This window comes from Emys orbicularis, chromosome 6, assembly GCF_028017835.1.
Source record: "Emys orbicularis isolate rEmyOrb1 chromosome 6, rEmyOrb1.hap1, whole genome shotgun sequence".
NCBI lineage: Eukaryota > Metazoa > Chordata > Testudines > Emydidae > Emys > Emys orbicularis.
Window position 1 is genome coordinate 59,840,100 of NC_088688.1, and position 27,600 is coordinate 59,867,699.

The 27,600-nt window shown below is 42.4% G+C and overlaps 1 protein-coding gene across 1 annotated transcript in view; it reads right to left on the bottom strand.

Moving 5' to 3' along the window:
• KIAA0825 (KIAA0825 ortholog) overlaps nt 1–27,600 on the bottom strand; it is a 417,985-nt gene that overhangs the window by 327,613 nt on the left and 62,772 nt on the right. Inside the window, exon 3 of the mRNA XM_065406817.1 lies at nt 25,480–25,619. Coding sequence (XP_065262889.1) covers nt 25,480–25,610 — 131 coding nt within the window. The 5' untranslated portion in view covers nt 25,611–25,619. The remainder of the gene's footprint in view (nt 1–25,479; nt 25,620–27,600) is intronic.

Consider the following 27,600-nt stretch of genomic DNA (forward strand, 5'->3'; position numbering starts at 1 on the left):
AAATGGGCTTATTCTAGAAAACACCCACAGCCAGCCTTTCAGGTACAACAATGAAGAAGCCAAACAGAGTTAATGACTCATCAACAAAGACAATGGGCTGTGGAATAGCTTAGCCTTCCTGTGGACCTTTCGGCCAGCCTGTAAGTAATAGCTGCCATGACTCTGCAAGGGCATGTGACCAGACCATGTCTCTGGACTCCATTCTGGTTGCCTGTGTTTTTCCACAAACTGGGCTGGGAACTGTTTTTGGAACAAAGGGTTCCCGCCATATGCTAAAACTAAGGCAGGGAGTGACATCATCTGTTGTTCTTCACTCCCCCATAACTCAACACCTGAGAGAAGCTCCGAAAGAAAAGGACTTGCAACGGGGGGGAGGGGGGCAGGGGGGGGATCCTAAGCTGCAAAACAAGTGCAGCTTGTGCCTTGAGAATCTGCAAGCCTGCTTGTATCATCAGTCAGGGTGAGAAATTGTTAATTCAAATCCTATCCTTCTAGTATGTTAAACTTAATTTGCATTGTTGTTTATTTACCAGGTAACATGCTTTGATCTGTTTGCTATTACGTATCAACACTTAAAATCTATCTTTCTGTAGTTAATAAACTTGTTTTATATTTTACCCTAAACCAGTGTGCCTTTAAGTGAAGTGTCTGGGGAAAAATCTCAGCTTAGTTACCACAAGTGTGCATATTACTCTCCACATTGAGGAAGAGGCAAACCGAGTAATAAATTCATACTGGTTGGGGTTTTGACCAGGGCAGGACGGTATAGCTCTGGGGTCCTAGGCTTCGAAGCTAGGGGTAATCTTGGCTGTAGCCTTTCTATTGTTGGTTAATGCAGTGGCTGGTCAAAGCCTGCATATAACCACAGCTAGGTGTGTCCCTGCCTGTGTAAATGCTGGTGGAAAGTGTAAGACCAGGAGCGGTCTAGAGCTTGTCACAGGAGCACAGTGTGAGAGGAAGCCCAGGCTGGTCAGTCAGAGGACTCAGTGGCACCCCAGTTCCAGGTGTCACCCCGAGGGGAACCCGTCACACCTCTACTACGTGGTCTGCAGACCGACAGGGGTCTGCGGACCACAGGTTGAAAACCACTGCTCTATTACATTGAATAACAAAAATGGAAAAAATCCAAAATGTAATTTACAAAAATATATATATAATCAGTTTTCAAAAACCAAAGTGACACCGCTTTTCTGCTTAATTTAAAGGATTGAATTTTTTTGTTGTTGAAAACATTTTATGAAAAACTTAATTTTCCATGAAAGCAAGAAAACTTAGTTAAAATTTTTCAGTTTGCTCTAAAAAAGACAGCTATTAAGTGGCAAAAAACTTCAGACAGTACTAACTCAGGCTAAGTTAGTAGTGAACCAGAAATCAGAGGTAAAAGGTCATTGCTGCAACCCACCCAGTGATCATATTTTTATTTTTAAATTTTGCTTGCAATAAACCTCTTAAAATAATTACTTTTCTAATGGACTTTTTCCATCTTACATTTAGCAAACATTTAAACTTTCCCTTTTTCATTTATTGTGCATCATAACCAACCTTCCTTTATCTCATTTATTGCCTTTTTCTGATCAGCATCAGTGATCTCACTTATGTCATCTCATAGCTCTGGGAACTGGGTTTGTTAATGTGTATTTATTTTTTATTGGATTTTGTGGTAGGAAAGGAAATTATAAATGAACTGGCAAAAACAGTGATGGATAAATAGTAACTAAAAATTTGTTGTTTCCTTTACAAAAATAATAGCAATTTATTTCCTCAAAAAGATTTCTGGAATCCAGATGATGTATACTATCAATATATTTTCAACAGTGGGTTAAATTTGGGGCCTATTCTATTTGTCCCTTTAAAATAATTGAAATAAATAATTATAGATGGCTGAATAAAAAAGAAGCCTACTGCAAACTTGGAGTGTGAAAGATATTCATATCTGCATTAACTCTTAAGATTCCTTCAAAATGTGAAGGGACGATCAAAAATAAAAATATATTGGGCAAAATATGTTCATATGTTTCTGAAATAATCATCAGTAGGTCACTTAAAAGTCACATAATTTCAAATGTGTCCTTTTACAACAGTTTACTCTTACATACTTTATCAGTAGAAGCTTTGTATTCAGGACTGTGAGAAAGTGTATTGTAATATATTTAAAAATATGTGAAATGAACAGTTCAGAAAGCATCTACTCTATTATATGAAGATGCCAAGTTTTATAACTGCATCATCCTCAGAAACCAAACTCACTGAGAACAACCATTTCAAAATTAGATGAAAACCTCTTTAAAATTAATCACGTGTGGGTGGTCTATAAAACACACTATATAAAAAGATGAAGTAAAGGTCTTTTCAATACAACTCTGAGTCTGAGCAAGTTTAAAATTAAGTGCACTGAAACAAATATCTTCTGAGTATCAAAGGGCCTTTTCATGAATGCAAAGGACTTCCATGAAAAATAATACCTCTCTGACCATGGCCCACTCAATTTCCTGATGGGATAACTCCATCCATGAATACCAGTTCTGAACACAATAAAAGATTGGCATGTATCTTTTTAACTTGTGTAAACTGTTCTCAGGACTATGAAATCCAATGCCCTGTTCATACACCTTAGCTCCTGGGACACTATATCAAATACTTTTATTTATGAGCCTGATGTGTCTCATTCAATGAAACCTAACAGATTACAGCATTGTGAATTGTAAAGACTCAGGTGTCGTTAGCCTACCTAAATCAGTTTCAATTAGCTTAAATTAGCTTTTATACTAATCTCTGACATCTGAATCAGGGTACTAGCCAATGAACTACAAACCATTAATAGGCTAAAGCCTTTCCAGGACCAGATATTTTAGCAATTTGTCCTAGCACTGATAAAGGGATTAGGCAGACAAATTTCAGTGGACCTCCCTATAGGTACAAATAATGATAGTTCAGTTCACTTTATTTGATCTTTTTATCCCAATAAACTAAACATCACATTTTTGTCTAAAACTGTACTTTTTGCATTGGATAAAAACTTTTGCATATTCTTTAGTTCATATCATATGGTAGTGAAGCAGAATCTCAGTATTACTTTCCCTCCTGTTTTTTGCAGGGTTTTGTAAGATACTTCAATTATAATTTAACAAATACTTATAGTATATCTATATTCCACTGTATGAATTACATCAGTCAACAACATACTTAAGAATCAGGCCACTGAATAAACAACTTAAAAAATTCTATGTCCATTTTCTGAGTGTACAAAGAAATAAGCTTAAATATGTAATGCTTCTTTCAAAGTATCAAAGTAAACAGTCTAACAACTATTCTGATAAAAAATATAGTCAAAAGCTAGCCTCAAACTGAAATCTCATGCCAGGAATGAGGGCCCGTAGCTGTGCCTGTCCTGTCACTAGGCAGCCAATGGGCACAGATGGCCCACAACAGAACTCCACTGCTTGGCTGAGGCAGTCGGGTGGTTTGCTCTTAATCCCAGCAGCTGCAGAATATCAGTGGCTGCTCACCGTACATGCCTGTGGATTCTGTGTCTTCCTTTGGTTGCTTCATTCCAAATCCTTCTCCAGCCCAGACCCTCCTCTGTACTCACCCCTTGCTCCAGCCTAGACCCAGCCCTGCTCCTGCCTTCCCTGATTCCAAGTAATACAGTTCTAACCTTCTGCTCTAATTTCTGGCTCAGACATTTGGACTCAGACTAATGGTTCTAACCCTCAACCCTGTTCTGATTCCCCCTTGACTCAGGCATTTGGGTTCTGACCTTCGGCTCTGATCACTGGCTCTGACTCTGCCTAGACCCTGGGCTCTGGCATGTGGATGCTAATGCCTGTTTCGACCATTAAGCTTGACTCCTGTTCTGACCACTAGGCAAGACAGCCTGCAACTCAATCTCCTGACATCTCATTTTAGTCTAGAAGAAAAATAGTTTTCTGATTTCCAGTGTCTTAATAAGGGGGTATGTATACATCTCAATTTGCTGAAGATATACAATCTTTAAACAAAACCTGTATTTAACTGTGATGCAAAAATCTCATTTAATAAGTTAATAGTTATATTTTAAAAAATAAGTCATATAATATGATTTTAAAAAGGAGACGTTTTATTAATCATTTAATTGCTTTTCGACTAAGGACAAAATTATAACTGTAATTAGCTGATTAATGTAGAATATTTTAGTACAGTGTATTAATTACACTACATAAAAATGAAATTATACCTTACACACACCTAGGCCCCAGTCCTTCAAAGACTTTGGCACACACTTAACTTTATGAGCAGTCCTGTGATTCTATTAATAGTCCCACTGATCGGGGTCTGTGACGTGTTGGGACTCACCACCGTGGCACCTCCTGCTGGTTACCTCCGGGAATTAGCTCAGTTCATGGAGAGCGCCCTCTGCCAGTGGTGTCCCGTCCGTCGTCTCTTCCTCACTGATGTCTGGACCCGCATTGCTCCTCGCTCGGCGGCGTCCTCTTCAGGCCACTGCTCCGGCAGTGCACCCTAGTCCATCCTCACCCCCTTCCGGGGTGGGGTGGTATTCAGCAGTCCTTGCACTGGCCTCAGTGGCCAACCACAACCTCCAAAGTCTAGTCCCTCGTCTCAAGGGCCGGTTGCAGTTTGACTCAGCCACCCTACTGCATGGCCAGGTGCAGTACAAGGGGGAAGGGGGGGACCCAGGCCCGCCCACTACTCTGGGTCCCAACCCAGGGACCCTCTAGTGGCAGCCTCCCTGCCCTCCTTCTCTCCCCTGGTCCAACTGTCCCTGGGCCACTTCCCCTCTGGCCCGTCGCACCCTCTAGGCCCTTTCTGTCAGGGCCCGCAGTCTGGCAGGTATTGGGCTGGAGCTCTACTGTGCTCCCCGTGAGCCTGCCCCGCACTGCTCTGTCCCAGGTGCTAGTCTCCCAGCTCTGGAGACAAACCTTCCCCCATGAAGGTCTGGGACAGACTGCCTGCTGCTCTTCTGGGCAGCCTTTATATAGGGCCTAGCTTAGCCCCGATTTCCTGGCTCTAATATAGGCCCTGATTGGCTCTCAGTAAGCCCTTTCCAGATTGGCTGCCAGCCTGCACAGCCGCTCTGGCCTATTCTAGCCCCCTCTGACATGGGGGTGGGGCACTCGCCCCGCCACAGGGTCTAAGGGCTGGATCCTGTAAACCTTTAATCCTGCGAGTAAATCTTCACTCCTGTGTAGGGTGACCAGATGTCCCGATTTTATAGGGACAGTCCCGATTTTTGGGTCTTTTTCTTATATAGGCTCCTATTACCGCCACCCTCTGTCCCGATTTTTCACATTTGCTCTCTGGTCACTCTACTCCTCTGGGTAATTTCATTGCCTCCAGTACAAGACTAAGGATTATTCATAATCTGAAAGGTCACCACAGTGGGCCTTTATGTTATGATTAGGGCCCTACCAAATTCATGGCCATGAAAAACACGTCACAGACTGTGAAATCTGGTCTCCCCACTGTGAAATCTGGTCTTCTGTGAGCTTTTACCCTATACTACACAATGCTGGGAATGGGCAACAGAGGATGGATCCTGTTCTGTTCATTCCCTCTGGGGCACATGGCATTGGCCACTGTCGGAAGACAGGATACTGGGCTAGATGGACCTTTGGTCTCACACAGTATGGGCGTTCTTAAGTTCTTATGACTTCATGGGGAAGACAAGCGTTTCTCAAATTGGGGGTCCTGACCCAAAAGGGAGTTGCAGGGAGGTTGTAAGGTTATTTTGGGGGGGTTGTGGTATTGCCACCCTTACTTCTGCACTGCCTTCAGAGCTGGGTGGCCGGAGAGCAGCAGCTGATGACCAAGGGCTCAGCTCTGAAGGCAGCAGTGCAGAAGTAAGGGTGGCAATACCTTACCATGCCATCCTTACTTCTGCGCTGCTGCTGGCAGTGGTTCTGCCTTCAGAGTTAGGCTCCCAGCCAACAGCCACTATTCTCTGGCTGCCCAGCTCTGAAGGCAGCACCACCGCCAGCAGCAGCACAGAAGTAAGGGTAGCAGTACTGCAACCCCTCCTACAATAACCTTGCAACACCTCCCCCACAACTCCTTTTTGGGTCAGGATCCCTACAATTACAACACCATGAAATTTCAGATTTAAATATCTGAAATTATGAAATTTATGATTTTTAAAACCCAATGACCATGAAATTGACCAAAATGGACTGTGAATTTGGTAGAGCCCTAGTTATGATTCTATTACTGCTGATGAAACAAAACAAAAACACACAACAAACCCTGAGAGTAAAACTTTCAAATGCACCTAAATGATTTAGGCCCCTAAATCCCATTACCTTTTAACAGGATTTAGGTGCCTATGTCACTTAGATGCTGTTGAAAATGTTCCCCAAGCTGTTCAAGCACGAAATAAAAACAATAGCTGAATTACCAAATAATTAAAGAATGGACTGAAATATGAAGAGAAATTTAAACTTTTGTTTAGCAAAGTAATCTGAAAGTTCAGCTGACAAGAATGCTTTTATAGTGAAAAAAATGAAACGTATTTGAAAATCATATTTAGTACACATTTCTTATTCTGAAACTAGTGCTAGCATCATAGAATCATAGAAGATTAGGGTTGGAAGAGACCTCAGGAGGTCATCTAGTCCAACCCCCTGCTCAAACCAGGACCAACCCCAACTAAATCATCCCAGCCAGGGCTTTGTCAAACCAGGCCTTAAAAACCTCTAAGGATGGAGATTCCACCACCTCCCTAGGTAATCCATTCCAGTGCTTCACCACCCTCCTAGTGAAATAGTTTTTCCTCATATCCAACCTAGACCTCCTCCACTGTAACTTGAGACTATTGCTCCTTGTTCTGTCATCTGCCACCACTGAGAACAGCCGAGCTCCATCCTCTTTGGAACTCCCCTTCTGGTAGTGGAAGGCTGCTATCAAATTCCCCCTCACTCTTCTCTTCTGCAGACTAAATAAGCCCAGTTCTCTCAGACTCTCCTCGTAAGTCACATGCCCCAGCTCCCTAATCATTTTCGTTGCCCTCTGCTGGACTCTCTCCAATTTGTCCACATCCTTTCTGTAGTGGGGGGCCCAAAACTGGACGCAATACTCCAATGTGGCCTCACCAGTGCCAAATAGAGGGGAATAATCACTTCCCTCCATCTGCTGGCAATGCTTCTACTAATGCAGCCCAATATGCCATTAGCCTTCTTGGCAACAAGGGCACACTGTTGACTCATATCCAGCTTCTCGTCCACTGTAATCCCCAGGTCCTTTTCTGAAGAACTGCCACTTAGCGAGTCGGTCCCCAGCCTGTAGCAGTGCATGGGATTCTTCCGTCCTAAGTGCAGGACTCTGCACTTGTCCTTGTTGAACCTCATCAGATTTCTTTTGGCCCAATCCTCCAATTTTTCTAGATCACTCTGGAACCTATCCCCACCCTCCAGTGTATCTACCTCTCCCCCCCATCTTAGTGTCACCCACAAACTTGCTGAGGGTGCAATCCATCCCATCATCCATATCATCAATGAAATGTTGAACAAAACGACCTTGGGGCACTCTGCTTGATACCGCTGCCAACTAGACATCGAGCTGTTGATCACTACCTGCTGAGCCCAACGATCTAGCCAGCTTTCTATCCACCTTATAGTCCATTCATCCAATCCATACTTCTTTAACTTGCTGGCAAGAATACTGTGGGAGACTGTATCAGAAGCTTTGCTAAAGTCAAGATATATCACATCCACTGCTTTCCCCATATCCACAAAGCCAGTTATCTCATCATAGAAGTCAATCAGATTGGTGAGGCATAACTTGGCCTTGGTGAATCCATGTTGACTGTTCCTGATCACCTTCCTCTCCTCAAAGTGCTTCAAAATGGATTCCTTGAGGACCTGCTCCATGATTTTTCCAGGAACTGAGATGAGGCTGACCGGTCTGTAGTTCCCCAGATTCTCCTTCTTCACGTTTTTAAAGATGGGCACTATATTTGCCTTTTTCCAATCGTCCGGGACTTCCCCCGATTGCCACGAGTTTTCAAAGAGAATGGCCAATGGCTCTGCAATCACATCAGCCAACTCCCTCAGCACCCTGGAATGAATTAGATCCAGACCCATGGACTTGTGCATGTCCAGCTTTTCTAAATAGTCCTTAACCTGTTCTTTCACAAGTGAGGGCTACTCACCTCCTCCCCATACTGTGCTGCCCAATGCTGCAGTCTGGGAGCTGACCTTTTCTGTGAAGACTGAGGCAAAAAAAGCATTGAGTACTTCAGCTTTATCCACATCGTCTATCACTAGGTTGCCTCCCCCACTCAGTAACGGTCCCACACTTTCCCTGACCTCCTTCTTGTTGCTAACATACCTGTAGAAACCCTTCTTGTTACCCTTCACATCCCTTGCTACCTGCAACTCCATCATCTTGACATTTCTGACAATGCAGAATGGAGGATAGAGAGTAACTTAATGGCAAAAAGAGAATGCAAGAATTGAAAATCCTTATGCTAGCAACTTTGCCACCATCCTGTTCTAGTCAAGGAGTTCCAGCGCCTGCAGGTATGCCTTAATCTGAAAACTCAGTCTGGAACTTCCTAAGTCACTCAATGTTAAATCAACACAATAATTGGGATAACTTACCCTTATTGAAAGATGATTTTTAAAGTGAACGTGTCACTTCTTGACAGCAGTGAAGACTTATGTCCTGTTTAGCTACAAAATCAGTAACATGAAGGAACTGGCAAGGCAAGCTTCGCCATACTGATATGCAGGCCCTCTCAGAGGTCCAGAGAGGCCCAGGCCACTTCCAGCTTTTGAGACCCCTAGCCATAATCAAATAAAAAATGACGACACACGAAAACAAAATAAGGCACCAAAAAAAGAGTGAGACATAATTTTAACATTTTTTTATTTAACCAATGCTTTTTCAAGCCCTTTTCTGTACAAATCAATGCACTACTTATTGAGGAAAAATCTAGCTTTCGTGCAATGTCACAGTTTTTATTAAGCATGGCGAGCCAATTCAAACGCTTTTATCCCATAGTTGAATGGTGATAGTTCTTTTCCTGTTTCAAAACGTTGAAGGTGCGTTCACCTGAAGCTACTGGTGCAGGCAAGCTGACAAAAATACGCAATGCAATTGTGATATTAGGAAACACCCCAGAGAGTCCAAGTTCGAGTATTTCTTGAAGCAATTCCTTTGGCTTGCAATCCAATTTAAAGTTCATGGAATATATTTGTTTGAGGAAGATGACTGCCACTTGAGATCTTTTCAGATTTCTTTGTTGTACTGTTGCTGCAATTGTTCAGCTGCAGAAAGCAGATCTTCATTACTCAGTGTGTTGAACTGCCAAAGAAACCCAAAAGGGGTACAAATTAGCCGCAGTGACTCAAATTGACATGCAAGACTTGACTGAATAGAGTCAATGATAACAAGGAAGACATTGACCCTATAATGCTGCTTGGCATTGGATTCAGTAGGTAAGTTGCAATTGGTGGAGAGCTCAGATGAAATGCCAATATTCTGTGCTACTAATTTGGACACAGTCAGGATTGCATCCAATTGTTCACAAATCTGTTGAATGTCATTGATAAGACTTTCAATGTTATCCCTCTCAACATCAAGTGTAGCATTGCGTGCTTCAATTACCAGATTAGTTTGGTGGATCATTGTAAATAGCTTCATCCACAAAGATGACATCAGAATGCATTCAAATTTGGACATGTGCTTCTGAATAGACTGAAGTTCAGTTTGAGCCTGTGCAGTGAGATTGAGAGACTCAAGCTCATTTAAAGCCTTTCTCACTGAATTCAAATGCTGCGCAACCGGTTGAACACCATCAATCCGTGCAGACCATCTAGTTTTGGACATCCCATGCAGTGAAACAGGAAGATATTGCTTCAGAATTTCCCACCTTTGTGGACTTCTACTGAAGAGATTGTACATTTGCTGAACAGTTCCAAAGTAAATAATTGCCTCCTTGCATGATTCAGCACAGTCAACACCTACAAGGTTTAGTGTGTGGTTTCCACAGCTGGAGAAAATACAGAACTGCTTGTACACCTTTGTACTTTCCAGCCATATTAGATCCATTGTCATAGGCTTGACCAATGCAGACTTGAAAATCTAACTTAAAACCTTCTAGAATTGCTAGTACAACAGGGGGGCTAGCTCAGTGGTTTGAGCATTGGCCTGCTAAATCCAGGGTTGTGAGTTCAATCCTTGAGGGGGCCACTTAGGGATCTAGGGCAAAATCAGTACTTGGTCCTGCTAGTGAAGGCAGGGGGCTGGACTTGATGACCTTCCAGTTCTATGAGATAGGTATATCTCCATATATTATTTTATTTTAATTTCTTTTCCAGTTTTTCTTGTGAAATTATCAAACAAAATAAACCTTGCTTCATTTGAAAATGTTGAGCTGTCTACAATCTTAACATATAGAATAACCATAGTAGTCTGTTCCTTGTGAGAACAATCTGAAGTGGCATCAACAATGATTGAAAAATACTTGGCATTTCAAATCTCATCAAGAATTGCTGTTTGTACAAATGACCCACATAGCTCAATAAACTCATTTTGTATGCATGCGGAGAGATAATGGACTTGCATGCGCTTTTGACTCTCCTGCGATTCTCAAACATGTTTAACATATTCTGATAAAAGTGGGTCATATTTGCTGAGGAGCTCAACTATACCTAGAAAGTTTCCATTTGCACGATCTCTGCCCTGCACTTTAACTGGGGCGGAGGGTTTGTCTGGCTGGCCTATTTAGGTCACAAATATGCTGGGTGTTTAGCTATATCTGCTGTGGGCATTACACTAGCAGCCCTGCTAAGGGGGGCTGGGAAGAAAATTTTCCCTTACCACCATACTGGCCAGGTGCAGTAGGTTTTGTTTGCCTTCCTCGCAGCAGGTTCAGGTGGGCTCTGTTCATGCATGGCATGATGGGCGATAGGCCTTATGTCACAACTCTTTATTTAAGTGTATAGCGGATGTTCAGTGCAGGTACTCCATAAATTAAGGCACAAAAGAATGGATAAATGGCTTGGAAAAGGAATTAAGGAGAGGTGTTTGGTAACTGAGCAAGCCGGGGGCAGTTGGGGACTCCTTTGATTGGTACAGCAGGAAGCCAACCTCCCATCATTCTAGTCCACCTTAACCCCTCCTACGAGGGGGTGGTGGTCGGTAAGGTCCCGGCAAGGGAATTGCTGGAGGGACCTGGTCCCAGCAAGGGAATTGCTAGAGGGACCTGGATGAAAAGGGCGGGGTGGGGGGAGCTGATGGAAGCCTCCCGCCCCCCTCCAAATTGGTTGGAATTGGAGGGTCCCAGCAGTGGATCTGCTGGAGGGACATAAATTTTTCACCTGCACTGCACATTTTATCCTCCGGGTTAGTCCCAGACATCTATCTAACAATAAAGTTGTGGCCTGATTAACCCATATCTAATGTCTCTTGTCATTCTTTTGGTATAGCCAGACAATCACCAGTACGTTGACTGGAACCAAAGAAAGCCAATCCCCACTCACAAAGAAAAATGATGACATTCAGGATGCGCTCAAGTAGTTTTTTCCAGTTATTAGTTTCTGTAGAGAGTTCAGTCAAGAGTAAATTCTGAACTGAACTTTCAGCTGATGCTGCCCTACTGGCTGATTTCCATGCAACATAGCTTTCTTTGTGTGACGCTGAACTCTCATGTGATGGTATTCGGTCTTTCAACTTCCTCCAACCTCTGTTGATGCTCCATCCTGACTGATCAGAGAGAACTGATGCATTTGCAGTACTTTTGTTCAATATGAAGCAGGGTGCACAGTACAGAGATTGTTTTTCTGTACTCCAGCATAATCAATCTCTTGTGCAGGTACATCATTTGGAAGAGTTTTTGTCAGCAGACAAGTAGGGAAAGCATGATTATCAGCATCTCGTGGAATGTTACTTGGAATTTCAAAACAACTAATTTGAAGAAAAGATTGCATTTGGGCAGCACTGCTCTTGTCAATAATTCCAATGTCAGTCACAGTCAAACCTGTAGTACTAATGAATTGCTCTTGCTGCGTAAGATCTACATCTTCCTGTTGCTGTTGAGTTTCTTGATCGTACACAGGATCTTCTGCTACATCTGTTACTGTTGGCACATCTCCTTCTTGACTACTGTCCTCATGTTCAGGTATTGGCATTGAAATATCACTTGTTGCAGTTGCGGAGTTTTCATTATCTGTAGCATTGTTTGTTGGGTAAGGTGTGTTTTCCAGTGGTTTGAGAAATGAAATTATTGGCTTTGAGCTCTTAGCTGCTGCTTCACTCAGTTGTTTTCGCCGTCTCTTGCTTGCACCACTTTCAAATCTCCTCTTCATAGTGATCTATCTGGTCAATATGTAGCCTTTCCACACTTGAAATATTCTGCTGTAACCATGTACACAAATGCTGAAAAGACTTAAAACGAAGGAATAGTAATTAAGAACACAAAATGAAACAGTCAGACAGGTTATTATCCTTATCACTGAATCAAAACTCAAGCACGCAAGGTATAATATAATAGGCTGAGCTGAAGAAAAAGGGATGACATATATATAGTAAACATAGACAAGGATACAGACAGAGGGATAATGTCCAAAAATTTCAAATGTGTGTCCTCATGAAACTCACTGTACAAGATGGTCCTCACAAATTTTCACCTTGAATCTGGGCCTATAGACTACGAAAGCCTATGATGATGGACCAGCTACCAAGCTAGGGCTCAACCAACCAACCAGTCACCTCTTTTAGCTATCACATGAAGATAATAGTGATTAATTCTCACACATAAATAATTCCTTAGTCAACTAGACGTAAAACTATAAAGACCCTAAAATGTAACAATTCTCTATCTTTCAACATGCACTTGATCCAGCACCAGCCACTAGTAGTGGTTTGTTTACATAATCAGCTGATCTGAGAGGACACGTTCATCACGGTCTAATCTTGTGCCATCAGAACCGATATATTTTTATTAATATTTATGAACATTTTTAACTCTTTAAATATGACAAAATTTGTATCAGTTAACAAAAAAATTATGTCTTTTACCAAATCACATCTCTAATTTGCTTAAATTTGCAGCTCTAAGCTGAGAGAGTGTGTCACATTTTGGTCAGAAAGGGATGCACATAAAAACAAGTTGTGACACTTATCAAATGCCAAAAAATGAACAAGTGTCTAAATTTGAGGCCCCCTTTGAGCTTGAGGCCCAGGCCCAGGCCATCATTTGTGATGGGTCAGAAGACTTGCTCTACATGGTGGTGGGAAGATACTTAACAGTAATTCTTGCAGTGGCTTTCCTTACAAAAACTTTTTTTTAGGAACTGCAAAGGGTGGGGGAGAGGAGTGCAGCCAGTAAGTTCCTGTTCATCTTACAACAGAGGCCTGCCATGCAGCCAAAATTAAGAACATGTGCCATGATTACAGGCAACTGTAGAGGAGGATGTTGATGCTTCAGTACTATTGTGTGCTAATAAGCACCAGGTTATCCATAATGATAAATCATTTATTTCCTAGGACACACAATTAATTCAACTTATGGATAAGATACACGTGAAAAATCATGAAGAGATTCATAAACTGATGACCTTTAACTGGGCCTGATGCAGAAAAATTTTACAGGATATTTTTTCTCATTATATTTATATATCTTTTTTATTAAAATAGTGTGTGCCCTCACTGTTTTTGATAACTTGCTGTTATTCTGATGGTGCAACTTGTTTTACACTCTCCAAAGAACTGACAGATAAGATTAATATAGGTTCACATTTGTAATGCTTATTCTGTTTAGTTCTAGTCTATTTAATTAACAGCTTACTCTGTGGAGAATGATTGATATGTTTTCTTTTGCTCCCCGCCCCCTATAAAAGCAAAACACCTTTTCCTTTGGAATATTATGGACATTTAACAGTGATGACCCCCACCCTGTTTGACAGAGGGAAGGTCTGAGATTTATTATCTGTATATTGGAAAGTATAGCTTCCATTAATACTGAGTTTGGAGTTAACTCAACACAGCTGTAAATATCAGGTAACTTATTTCATTGTTCTATAATCTTACTGCTATTTTGTATCCAAATTTTACTCAAAAGAAAAGCCACAATAAAAAAGTTTAAAAAAATAGATGTCTTGATTTTTATTTCTAAAACTAGGAATTCTTCCAAATTTGAATTTGAAAGTGTTACTCTTTTTATAAAAAACTGGCAGCCTCAACACATCCACTGCTCAGATTTAAGACCCGAAAGGACCACTATGATCATCTTATCTGATCTCCTGCATAATACAGGACAGAGAATTTCACCACATAATTCCTTTTTCAAGGCAACAACTTCTGGATGAACTACAGCACATATTTTAGAAAGGCAATCTTGATTTAAAGTGACTGAGAATCCATCACATCCCTTGGCAAACTGTTCCAATTATTAATTGCCCACACTGCTAAAAACATGCACCTTATTTCCAGTTTGAATTTGTCTAACTTCACTTTCCAGTCACTGGATCTTGATGTGCCTTTATCTGTTAAACTAAAGTCCTAAACAGGGAGATGATTCATGAAAGCCGAGGGTATTCTAAAGACCATGATCAAGCTACCTCATTGTGAGGCTTTGGGGGTCAGACCAGTAAGGGGTTGTGTTGATACCTGCTCTGCAATTCTGGGTGCCTTAAATGCTATAGTAGCAACTCCAGCCATCAATATACAAGCATGCAAGTCACCCTCTGACTTCCACCACCCAGTTACTTTTTGCAGGGTGACCCCAATGCCCTCCTGAGCCCTGAATTTTCCCCAAACTATCTGCTCTGTAGCAGGGCCGCCCAGAGGATTCAGGGGACCTGGGGCAAAGCGGGGGAGCGGACATAAAAAAAGGTGCCACCCACTGCGGCGCTTGTACTCACCGGGCGGCGCTCCGAGTCTGCGGCGGAGGGTCCTTCACTCGCTCCACGTCTTTGGCAGGACTGAAGTGACGAAATGCCGCCGAAGACCCGGAGCAAATGAAGGGCCCGCCGCCGAAGACCTGGACCGCCGCTGGGTGAGTAGCCAGGGAAGGGATTCTCGGCCAGGGCTCGCGGGGCCCCTGCGGGGTCCATGGCAAATTGCCCCACTTGCCCCCCCCTCTGGGCGGCCCTGCTCTGTAGTTTACATCCCTCTTGTAGAACACTTTCAGAAGTTAAGTTCACTGCCCCTTTTAAAGAAACAGTACCCAGTAGCTTACTACCTCGACACTCATTTTAATCAACACACTGAACTGGTTTATAGTAAAAGTAAAACAAGTTTATTAAACAAAAAGTCATAGGTTTAAGTGATAGCAAATGCAAGGAATAAAGAAAGGATTCTCACCAAGTCTCTTTTCCAGCATGGCTGACCAGACACTTTGGCCAGGACCCTTCACAGATGTCAAAGTGCTCAGTTCCTTTTTCTCCTCGGGTGAAGGATGCCAAAATGGCTTTTTTTCTCTCCTTATATCTTCCCAAAGTTCATTGACCTTGCTTTGAGAGGCAAGAAGGCTTCCTGGGAGTACAGTCTCCCATCCCCAACTGAGATTAAGTGGCTGTCTTGTCTCACTTACTCTCTTGATGGCTTTGTTTACCTTGTATGTATACGTACTTTTCTTTTCTTTAGTCACACCTTGCTTAATTTACATAGGAGACATTCCTTTGGCTGGAACAGGTGTGGCATAGGGATTGCTTGCCAAATACATTTTAAAAACATATTTCCAGCACATACCTATAAAGTCCTTTGTGAATTTATTGTACACACATCACACAATATTAATGATCAGTGAGTTATTAGTTTACCAGTGATATATTACATGCCATCTTTTAGATATATATCATGACAACAGTGCATCAACTGACATTGGGGTGCTCTTAGGGTCACACGTGTATCTTTCTCTTTGCTAAACTAAATAGATTGACTCGGCTTCTTAAATATCCCACTGTGCAGCAGAGTTTCCAAACCTTATAGCAATCTTGTGGCATTTTTCTGGACCTATCTAATTTTTCAACATCCCTTTTAATGTATGCATGCTAGAACTGCACACAGTATTCCAGTAATAGTCTTATTACTAACTTACTTGTTTAGAATGTAGCTCCAACATGCTCTCCTACATTCTTACACCAGCTAAAAAGTAGGAGGAAAATCTTATGCTCCCAGTAAAGGATTAGATACTCAGAGGATTGGTAGTAGAAAATGGAGTCTTTCAATTTGAAATTACTGATCTGAATATGACCCAGGTGAATAATGGCTAAAAATCATTGCTAGCTGTTATAGAGAGAGAGAGACAAAGTGGGTGAATCTGTTCCACCTTGCATTTTGCTGTGACACTTGGAGTACTCTTTGTAGGCTCAAAAGCTTGTCTCTCTCACCAAAAGATGCTGAACCAATAAAAGATATTACCTCCTCCACCTTGCCTCGCTAATATCCTGGGACCGACTTGGCTATTTGTTAGCCATTGACTGTTTGGTGGCCACTGTGAAATGAGTTGGTGGTCTTAGGCAAGGTCATAAGGAATCAGTGCCCACATCCCAAAGAGCGTCTTTCTTTGCAGACAGAAAAAAGACTGAACGGGAATAAAACTGTACTATCCTTTCAGCTCAGTGATGATCCTTGCTTATGAACTAGAAGCAAATTAATGAAGGCTGGCAGGTAAAGGATACTCCTATTTTTGTTAAATAGAGAATGTTAGTACTATCATTCTAGTATCTTTCCTAAGCTCTAACGTCACAAAAAATGTACTACAGGAATAAATGCTGACAGTACAGTAGATGACCACCTATGTAACAGAAAATCTACACACTATTTTTAAAGATGAATTCTCTCTTCGGACCAAGGTACCAATATCAAAATATTACTGCCTTTCCCATTCATTCAGTGCTTCAGGACTAGAGGACGTGCCTTTGACTTGACCAAGAAGAAAAGTACCTCCATTTAGCTAGGTAACATCTTCTAATAGAATCCTTCCTGCTATTAGAAAGGATGTCTTGCACGGCTGTGGAACATGAATGTTCTAAGGATGATGCCCATCCAAATACCAAGCCCTGAGGTGAAGTGGACATGGGTTGAGGTGCTTGATCTTGCCATTCCACTGGGTCAGGATCTTGGGAAACATTGGGAGGATGATTGGTACTTGGGATGACATTCAGAGGAGGTTGAGAAACCAAAACTATTTGGGCCAGTAGGCGGCGATCAGGATAACCGTTGGCCTGTCTTGCCAGATTTTGCATAGAACTCATAGGACCTGAGGGATTAGGGGCCCGATAGAGTAGGGGATTCTGGATCCGGGAGAGTGAAAACGTCCAGTGGAGTGGCAATGGATTCAGTGCTCCCGGGTGTAAGAGGCTGCAAGAGCCAGAGGAGATTGTGTAACTGCCAAGGAAGACAGTGCTGTGGACAGGCAAAGTTGGCAATAATCGGTCATCATTGGTGCCGGCAGATCCCGGGGTTTGGGAGGTGCTAAGGTTGATGGTATCAATGGATTGTGGTCCGGTACCAATGTAGCCCAATGTTTTTGGGCTTTCTTGTTGTGCCTCTGGGGATATCCTAAGTCCTCACAGGCCAAGTTGATGGGCTTGCTAAGAGCCAAATCTGACTTCTTCAAAGTGGATTTAGAGGAAGACTTAATCTCATGTTTATGAGAATGCTTTCTGGACTTCTGACAAGATCCCCTTCCACCAGGGGAGGGTGGTCTGTGGAAGCAGACTGTCCCACACCAGAGTTGGACTTTGCAGCAGCAGGCACACTCCTTGATGAATCAGGCTGATGTATAGGGCAGTTTTCCAGCCTGGATCTGATTGAGGCCTCATAGTCTTCTCCATGAGGTATTTCTGGAGATGAAGTTCCCACCTTTCTCAGGTACGGCTGGGGAATGATTGGCAGATACTGCACCTCGCAGCAATGTGGGCTTCCCCAAGGCAGTACAGGCAGCACTGGTAGTCATCACTGACCAAAAAAGATCATAGGCAAGAAGCGCAATGTTTGAAGCCAGGAGTTCTGGGCATAGTCCAGTACCCATATAAGTGGTGGCGGGTTCCCCCTTCCCCCCGCCAAAAGAAGGCTAAGTTTAACACTAAGAGATCTATAAAATCACTAAACTGTAAAAACTGTATATGCTGTTAAAACTATTTACAAAGCTAAAGCTAAATCTTATCTTGTAGGAAGAAGCTGAAGCTATGGACACTGGAGGTTCTGACTCGGATCATGTGACGGTGAAAAGGAACTAGAGAGATGGTCTGTCTGCCCTGCCCTTTATCCCCTCAGTCAGAGGCACGAAGTGAGCCAGGGCACATGTGCGGACTAATGGAAGCTACTTTCAAATTCTCTGGCTCTGGGAGCATGGTGTGCATGAATAAACCCATTGTAGAATACAATAGGGACTATCACTTGAAGAAGAGGGGATATATTAAGTCTGTGTAGGAGGAAGTTTTGTTTTTATTGTTACTTTACACATGAGTATGTTAAGATGGCATGTCCCTAAGAACCTTCACAAGGCTTTCAAGAAGTTTAATAAGTTTACTTAAGTACAGTTTAAAAACTTACTTGTGTCCACACTGTGTTCTAACACGGTTAGTCCAGCCTGTGTGTTGACCAGGCAAAAGCATATTACAAACAAATTAAAAACAGGGCTGTCAATTAATCGCAGTTAACACACACGATTAACTCAAAAAAATTAATCACAATTAAAAAAATTAAGCGTGATTAATTGCATTGTTAAGCAATAGAGCAGTGGTCTCCAAACTTTTTTGCTCGCACACCCCAATCAGTAAAAAATTTTTGAGCGCGCACCCCCTGCCGCGCCGGCTCTACCATTTTTGCCGAAGCAAAAAAAAAAAGCGCTCCTCCTGCTGCACACCCCCAAGGATCCTCTTGCGCACCCCACTTTGGAGACCACTGCATTAGGATACAGTCTGTGAGCGGGTCACACTCTGGGCTGTTCAGTAGAACAGGATCCTGCCCCCTTTCAGAGCAGGTGTCTCTGATGGAGCAAAAAGGCCCCGAGCAGCAGTTCAGTGCCAGCGAGATTCACCCATCGCTGGGGCATGAAGGGGCCTGTCTCAGGGGAGGGAGGGGCTCAGAGGTTTGTAATGCGGTTACATTTGCAGATGAACAATATCCTCCCCCCTCCTCTCCATTTCAGTCTCATTTCTCACCCCTCCCCTCCCTGACAACCCAGCTCCAGGGACACAACAGGGAACCCCCCTGGGGCCTGTCCATGCCCCGCCCCAGCCGCTCTCCCCCCTGGGCCCGCCCATGGCCCCCCCACGCCGCTCTCCCCCCTGCCTGAACCCCCAGCTGGCCCCGGGAGCAGACCCTGGGCAAAGCCCGGGCAGCGACTCGCTGCTGGGGCTGCAGCTCCGGTCCCTCCGCCAGGCGCTTCCCAGCCAGGCGAGATCTGAGGCTGCAGGGCCGCTTTTGCAGAGTCACTTTCCTGCCCGGCCCTTTCCCTGGGTCCCCCATCACCTGCAGGCTCCGGCTCGGGGACTGGTGCGGGCAGAGCCCGGGGCGGAGAGGGGGGTTAATGCCGGTCTCTCTCCGCACAGACCCCGCCGGGGAGCAGCAGCGGCTCAGCCCGGGCTCCTGGCTCACAATGGAGGAGGCAGCAGCGTCTGACCCGGGAAGGTAAACAGAGCCAGAGCAAGGGCAGGCTCTGACTGTAACACAAACCGGGCCCCGCGCAATTTGCTGCTGGGCTCCTAGGGACGGAGGATGCTCAGTCGAGGTCCTTCCAGCCCTATGAGTGTGTGATTGTCTGAACCCCCCTGGGTGCTGGGCAGGGGCAGGGGCTGCAGTGCAATGGGTCTAGCGCTAGGACCCAGAAGGGAGCTGAGGACGGAAGTGAATTGCACTTGCTACAGTAACGCTTGGTTACTCCTGCCCGAACTGAAAGCAAAATAAAATAAATAAATAAAAAAGCACTCCTCCTGCCACGCACCCCCACGGATCCTCTTGCGCACCCTCTGGCGCACCCCACTTTGGAGACCACTGCAATACAATACCAACTGAAATTTATTAAATATTTTGATGTTTTTCTACATGATCAAATATATTGATTTCCATTACAACACAGAATACAAAGTGGACACTGCTCACTTTATATTATTATTTTTTATTGCAAATATTTGCACCGTAAAAATGATAAACAAAAACAGTATTTTTCAATTCACCTCATACAAGTACTGTAGTACAATCTCTTTACTGTGAAAGTGCAATTTACAAATTTAGGATTTTTTTGTTAAATAACTGCACTCAAAAACAAAACAATGCAAAACATTAGAGCCTACAAGTCCACTCAGTCCTACTTCTCGTTCAATCAATCGCTAAGATAAACAAGTTTGTTTATATTTATGGGAGTTAATGCTGCCCACTTCTTATTTACAATATCACCAGAAAGTGAGAACAGGAATGTTAAATATCTTGTGATGCCGGCTACAACACTACCATGTGAATGCCTGTTCTCACTTTCAGGTGACATTGTGAACAAGAAGCAGGCAGCATTATCTCCTGCAAATGTAAACTAACTTGTTTGTCTGAGCAATTGGCTGCACAAGAAATAGGACTGCGTGGACTTGTAGGCTTTAAAGTTTTACATTGTTTTATTTTTGAATGCAATTTTTTTTGTACATAATTCTACATTTGTAAGTTCAACTTTCATGATAAAGAGATTGTATTACAGTACTTAATTAGGTGAATTGAAAAATACTATTTCTTTTGTTTTTTACAGTGCAAATATTTGTAATCTAAAATAAATATAAAGTGAGCACTGTGCACTTCGTATTCTGTGTTATAATTGAAATCAATATATCTGAAAATGTAGAAAACATCCAAAAATATTTAAATAAATGGTATTCTATTATTAACAGTGCGATTAATCGCAATTAGTTTTTTTAATTGCTTGACAGCCCTAGTTAAAAAACATTCTCTCAACTACAGCATTATGTAGAGCACTTCAGAGCATGTTTTGACTACAACGTGTAACTGAGTCCACCACTTTGTTCCCAGCAAACAAACGGCTAAAAGTTTATTCTTACATTGGTGGCCAATGGATTTGCTATAAAAGTTGCTGATCCTGGAATAGGAGGAGACTACCCTGAAGAAGGATAGGCTCCAAACCCACAGCTATAGATCTAGGATAAAACCCTGAGCTGGTGAATAACTTTTCATTTTTGTTATACTTCTGATGTGTTTTAACTGTTTTTTTTCTGCGTATATGTTTATAGCCACCTAGATGTATATATTCTTTCCACTCCTGACAAAAGGGGCATAACTAGCTTACCCTATCGGTTTGAGATTTTTTAAGCAGAGTTGATTTGCCATCATGTACATTGTTTTTAAATCCAGTTTTAATGCAGTCCACTCTAGTCAACCAAGTCTTGTTATTTATGCAGTCATAAATGTGCCTAGTGATTTTTAGAAAACATTAACAGATATCTGTCCTGACGAGCTGAAAAAATTAAATTAAACATAACACACTAAGGTGGGGCAAAGAAACACATGTAAACAGGACTTACAACAGAGAAAGATAATGCAAGATGCCTATTATTGCTTTCAAATCTTGCTTGTTTTATCATTAATAACATATTAAAACCTTGGATGGAGGTCAGCAGTAAAAGGCTAACTGAAATGAATTAATACCCAGTTCAGTCACCACTGAACTTAAACCATGCTTTATGTCAAGTTCTTCTCTGAAAAGAGGCTCTACAAATGGAGTAGCAGGGATCCATGTTTGTCATTTCCACATCTGGTGTGTTCAGTTTACATGTGAATTTTTTTTTTTAAACTGTCACCACAGCAAACGCAACCTGAGATCTGAACATCAATCCTTCTCTTTTGTGCATCAGTTTTGCAGACCAAATTGGGCCCTTAGTGACACCTGTCCAAAACCATAGTCTTCAATGAGGTTGCAGAGATGTAACTGATTGAATCTTAGTAAATAATTCTGTTGTGTATACAGAAGAAGGAATGAAATCTACCTCACTCTTATAGAGTTGTGCTAGCTCTGCAGCGCTATCAGGAGTAAAAAGCAGTTTTAAAATGTATCCACTTAAAGTAAGCAGACAAGACTGAATACACAAAGATCTGTTAAGAATTCATTTTTGCCAATTTTACACAGTCACTTTTGAGAAGAGCTGCATCATAAGCATGATTTCAAGCCCTACACGGTTATTTCCTGGTGTTCCACTAATTACAACAACAAAAAAGCTAATCATACAATGATGTCAGCTGAACTTTTAATTCCTGTGGAGTATTTATATGTACATAAGCTGCATTAAGAATTCTGAAACCTCCATATTAGACAATGAAAATATTGTTACCTAAATATAATAAAGTTCAAATGTATGTTGGGTAGAAGGAGATGAAGAGAAAGAAATGGCACCCTACAATGAAAAAGTGAAACATGACTTCACTTTAGAATAATCCAAGGCTTAGTTTGGCACACAAACCTGGCCAGCACTGAAAATGGTCAAATTGGCTGCCTTCATAAACTGCTATAAAAATAAAGTTAAAATTCAAGTGTAATAAAAGTTCTCTTATATACGTGTTAACCATCTTTTCCCTTAAAAATTAGGGAAAAAACCATATTCCACAGATGGTCATTTTTTTTCCTGTTTATACCACAAGGAGAAAAATAGAACCATTACAATACAAAAATACTGGAGATAATTCAACTGCTGTTGGTAAGTGGAACATAACTGATTTGTCATGTCATACAATTTTGTTAAAGTTGTTCTGTTGGAAGGCCATGAATGAGTGTGCAAGTGATTATACTGTGCAAGTGATTATACACTTCTGAGTCATAATTTTCACATACTGTTTTATTTTTTTTAAATATACATGCTGTATACTATTATGTTTATTCTCTGTAGTACAATAAAACATAAATCTATCTGATGAAAAATACATTGCATTCCAATTGCATGCACATAATGCACAGAGTAGCTCCCTTATCATACTACTTGCAAAGATCAATGGTAACTGGAAAATGATTTCATTTCCTATAATATATTAGCAATAAAATACTCTTTTTAATTAAAAAGTCACATGAAATGTTGTTCATCTTTTGTTAAGCTTCTCTCCATTTCTGAAATCGACATTTTACAGATGCAAAATAACATCTGGTAACCTCAGGGTCTTCTTGACTGAGCTGCTATTGTTGAAAAACAAGACTGTAGAAATTCAGAATTCTACGGCAAGAGCATCAGTGGCTTGTATTGCTATCATACCACAGACTGATACCAAATGCAAAAGACAAAATCCTTGCCTCTCTTCTTTGGGCCATCCAAAGTTGATAGGTGCAAGCCCTTCTAATTTGTGGAACTACAATTGCTAAAGACAATCTCAACTATTCAGGGGGGAGGGGGAGGAGGGGAGAGAGAGAGAGAGAGAGAGACTTGAAAATGTAAATTGTTATGTAAATGGATATAAAGTGATAGTGAAAGCAACAAACAGTTGGGATCTACTTCTGCAGTCAAAAAATGGCCCAACCCCTCACAAACTACACACCTTTTAAGCAGAAGAGGTAACAAAAGACACCTGTCATACACACCTGTCAAAATGCTGATGGTGGCCTTCCTGGATGTGTAACATTTCATGCAGAGCAACTCAAAACTTCAGATACTTATGACACTATAAGGACATCAACTGGACTTTTCTGAGTATGCCCCAAATTTCCACTGATGTCAACAGATTGGGGAATAGCACTATGAAGGGGACTGCAATTCTATAGTTGCTAGATTTTCATTAATATCCCTATTGTAGGATTATCACTATAATTGACTCTTGTAAAGATTAAATAATTTTTTAATAAATCTGTAAGAAATGTATTACCTTTTGTTAAAAACAGCAATATGCTGATGTCATAAAAATTCAGTTTTCAGTTAGATTAACTTCAGCAGAAAAGAAAGAACTGTAAAGTATAACTTCTGTGGGTGCATATTATAGGTGACTGTTTCCTGAATAAGGTGGATAGTTTTGTGAGCAGTGGACAAAGACCTCCTACCCAGGAAGGCCTCATCATTAAGTTATACAATCCTAAATCACACTTCATCAAAGGTATCCTCTGAAGTCTCATAAATGCCTTCTTTGGCACAGCTGAATCCCTGCTGCACAATCATTACTGTTATAAAGCCAATATTTACCCAGAGTGGTATCTAAAATTCCAGTTTCTTCCTCAAAACAAGAAATTACTGTCGTATTAGTGGGTAAATGTTATCTTTTTAAACAATGGCCATTGTACTTGCCACACTCAGCATCTTTCATCCAAGGATCTCCATGTATTTTACAAATATTGATGTATTTAGCCACACAACATCTGTGAGGAAGATATTCTTATTTTACAGAAGTAGAAACTGAGACACAGAACTATTAAGTGACCTGCCCACAGGAAAGTTCAAGGCAGAGCAAGGATTATGCCCTCTGAATAATTATTCAGAGATTTCACGTAGCTGAATGTTGTGTATCTTTTCTGATTAAGAGAATATAACAGATTTATCCATTCTTCATAATGAAATATTTTACCACAAATAATGCTTTAAAGTGTACTCCAAAACATATGCAAGTTAGAAAGTCTTCTCTTATTATTCCAATAAGAAAATGCGCTTTAGAATAAGTAAAAGAATGGCTTATTTATAGGGCTGTCAAGCAATTAAAAAAACTAATCGCGATTAATCGCACTGTTAAACAATAATAGAATACCATTTATTTAAATATTTTTGGATGTTTTCTACATTTTCAAATATATTGATTTCAATTATAATACAGAATACAAAGTGTACAGTGCTCATTTTACATTTATTTTTATTACAAATATTTGCACTGTAAAAAAACAAAAGAAATAGTATTTTTCAATTCCCCCATTACAAGTACTGTAGTGCAATCTCTTTATCATGTAAAAAGCACAAAGAGTCTTGTGGCACCTTATAGACTAACAGACGTATTGGAGAATAAGCTTTCATGGGTAAATACCCACTTCGTCAGACGGTGCCACAGGACTCTTTGTCGCTTTTTACAGATCCAGACTAACACGGCTACCCCTCTGATACTCTCTTTATCATGAAAGTTTAACTTACAAATGTAGAATTATGTAAAAAAAAAATCCTGCATTCAAAAATAAAACAATGTAAAATTTTAGAGTCTGCAAGTTGACTCAGTCCTACTTTTTCTTCTGTCAATTATTCAGACAAACAAGTGTATTTACATTTGCAAGAGATAATGCTGCCCGCTTCTTGTTTACAATGTCACCGGAAAGTGAGAACAGGCATTCTCATGGCACCGTTGTAGCCGGTGTCGCAAGATATTTACGTGCCAGATGCACTGAAGATTCATATGTCCCTTCATGCGTCAACGACCACCCCATGAAAACAACCCACAAGTGTTGGCTGAATTAAGGCAAAACTGGTAGTGAAATAATTTAAAATATTCTACGTTATCACCACAAAAAGAGGAAAGGAAACAAATCTTTTAAAAATGTAAATGGCTTACTGATACATTGGACAAAAAAAGGAAACATTTAAAATATGTTACCTAGCAGAGTTTTTCTTTATTTTCTCATCGATGTCACTGAGGATCTGTTGAAACTCCCAGTCCCCAGGAAGAATGTTTAACAAACAATCTAAGTTGGAAGAATCAAGAGAATATTCACCTCCCCACTCCATTTCCAGAACCTGAAATAAATGGAAAAGAAATAGCAAATATAAAAAATGGGATTAAATAATGAAAAAAATGCAGGTTTTATTTTAAATATTAAAGTACAGATGATTTTTGGTTTTCTGAAGTTATGCTTAGATTAACAAGGTATATATAATTATAATGGTAACATTAAACCAGTAAAAAAATACATCTTTGCATGCTATTGCATGAAATACTGTAGAGGAGTAACTTGCAGTATATCTTAAAACTAATTTAATAGAGTAGTTTATTAGTAACCCCCGTTCAGTCAAAATCAAAATCAGCTAATATTTTCCTAATAGTAACAGAATTACTCTCTATAAAACAACTTTGTGATACAGAAAAAAGTTTGTCACAATTATGCTTAAACAGAACTCAGTATTACAACTAAAAAGTGACATCAGAAAATTCCAAGAGCAAAAAACTATGAATTTTAGTGTGTGTAGGTAAATGAATGGGCCCTTCCCCTCCCACCCGCTTTCCCAGCCAGAGACTAGAGGCCCCTCCCCACCCAGCCCCGGGCCACCCGAGTGCCCGCCCCCTCCCCCAGCCCCAGAGCGCCTGGCTTGTGGGTGGGCAGGCAGCGCGGCCCCCAACCCGAGTCCCAGGTGGGCAGGCAGCTGAGCACGGCCCCCAGCATGGCGGGTATGGGGGGCCTCTGGGCTCTGGTGGGGGAAAGGGGTGGGCAGTACAGTCCCCACACCCCGGAGCGGTCGGTGGGCAGCGCAAACACTGGCTCCAGCTGCCTGGAGTCCCTGGCTGCAGGCTGGCCCCCACTAGCCCCATCCTGGGGCAAGGGCGCCAGAGCCCTCCCAAAAGTGTGTGCGTGTGTGTGTGGGGCCCCTGCCCAAGTTGAAGGCAAAAGAAGTCCCCTGCCTATGTCCCAGGCCCCCCGCCTAAGGCAGGTGGAGGGACCCAGGCTCCCCACAGCTGCCCGCGCAGCTCTCCCTGACCCGGCTCCAGCTGGTGGGGGGGTGGGGGGGCTTAGAGCCACAGCCCAGCCATGATAAGAGCCAGGTGTGCAGTTGTGGGGAAGTCGCAGTGGACCCTCTACCTGCCTGCAGTATGGGGGGCCTGAGCAGCCCTCAGCCCGTGTCCCCGCCCACCAGGGGCAGCTGGAGGGTCTGCAGCTCCTCACTGCTGACCATGCAGCTCTTACCATGGCCAGGCTGCGGCTCTGAGGCCTCTCCCCACTCCCTCCCCCCAGGTGGAACTGGGTCAGGGAGAGCCACACAGGCAGCTGTGGGGAGCTGGCGGGGAGTCATGGACTCTCCTCCTGCCCCGGGAGGCTGGGGAGCCCGGGGGTGGGGACACAGGCTGGGGGCTGCTCTCAGCCCCTCTGTACCCCGGGCAGGTGGAGGGTCTGCCATGGCTCCCCACAGCTACCCGGGCTCCACGCTGGCCTGGCCGGGGCCTCGGGGGGTGGGGGGTGAGAGGAGGGGAAGGGAGTGGGGTCCATCCCGGCAAAAAATGGACGGATGAGGCCCGTCAACTTTCAAAAAGTGGGAGGGCAATGGCCCCTTGGCCCCCTCAGTTCTGGTGCCACTGGCCTGAGGCCCCGGCCATATGGGAAGGAAGAGCTGAAGCAGAGTGCGGCGGGAAGCAGGAGGAGGTCTGGGGGTGGAGTGTGGGTGGGGCCACACAGGCAGTTTGGGTAGGCTCAGCCTTCCCCTGACTTTGATACCTGCTGCCCATGGGTAAATGTTAACTTTTAATGACGATCAGTGCACTTGCCATGTGCACACACACTTTCATCCAGGTATCTCCAAGCATTTTACAAACAGCAGTAGCAGCTACTAGTTTAATGTATACGTGTTCCTGAACTTCAGCTTATATCTGCAGTTAATTAAAAACAAAACAAAACAAAAACCCCAGCAAACAGGATATTAGGATATATCAAAAAGGGAAAGGAAGCAGGATTTCCATTTCTGACTCACTTTCATGCTTCATTCCACACATACCTCGTCCATTGACCCA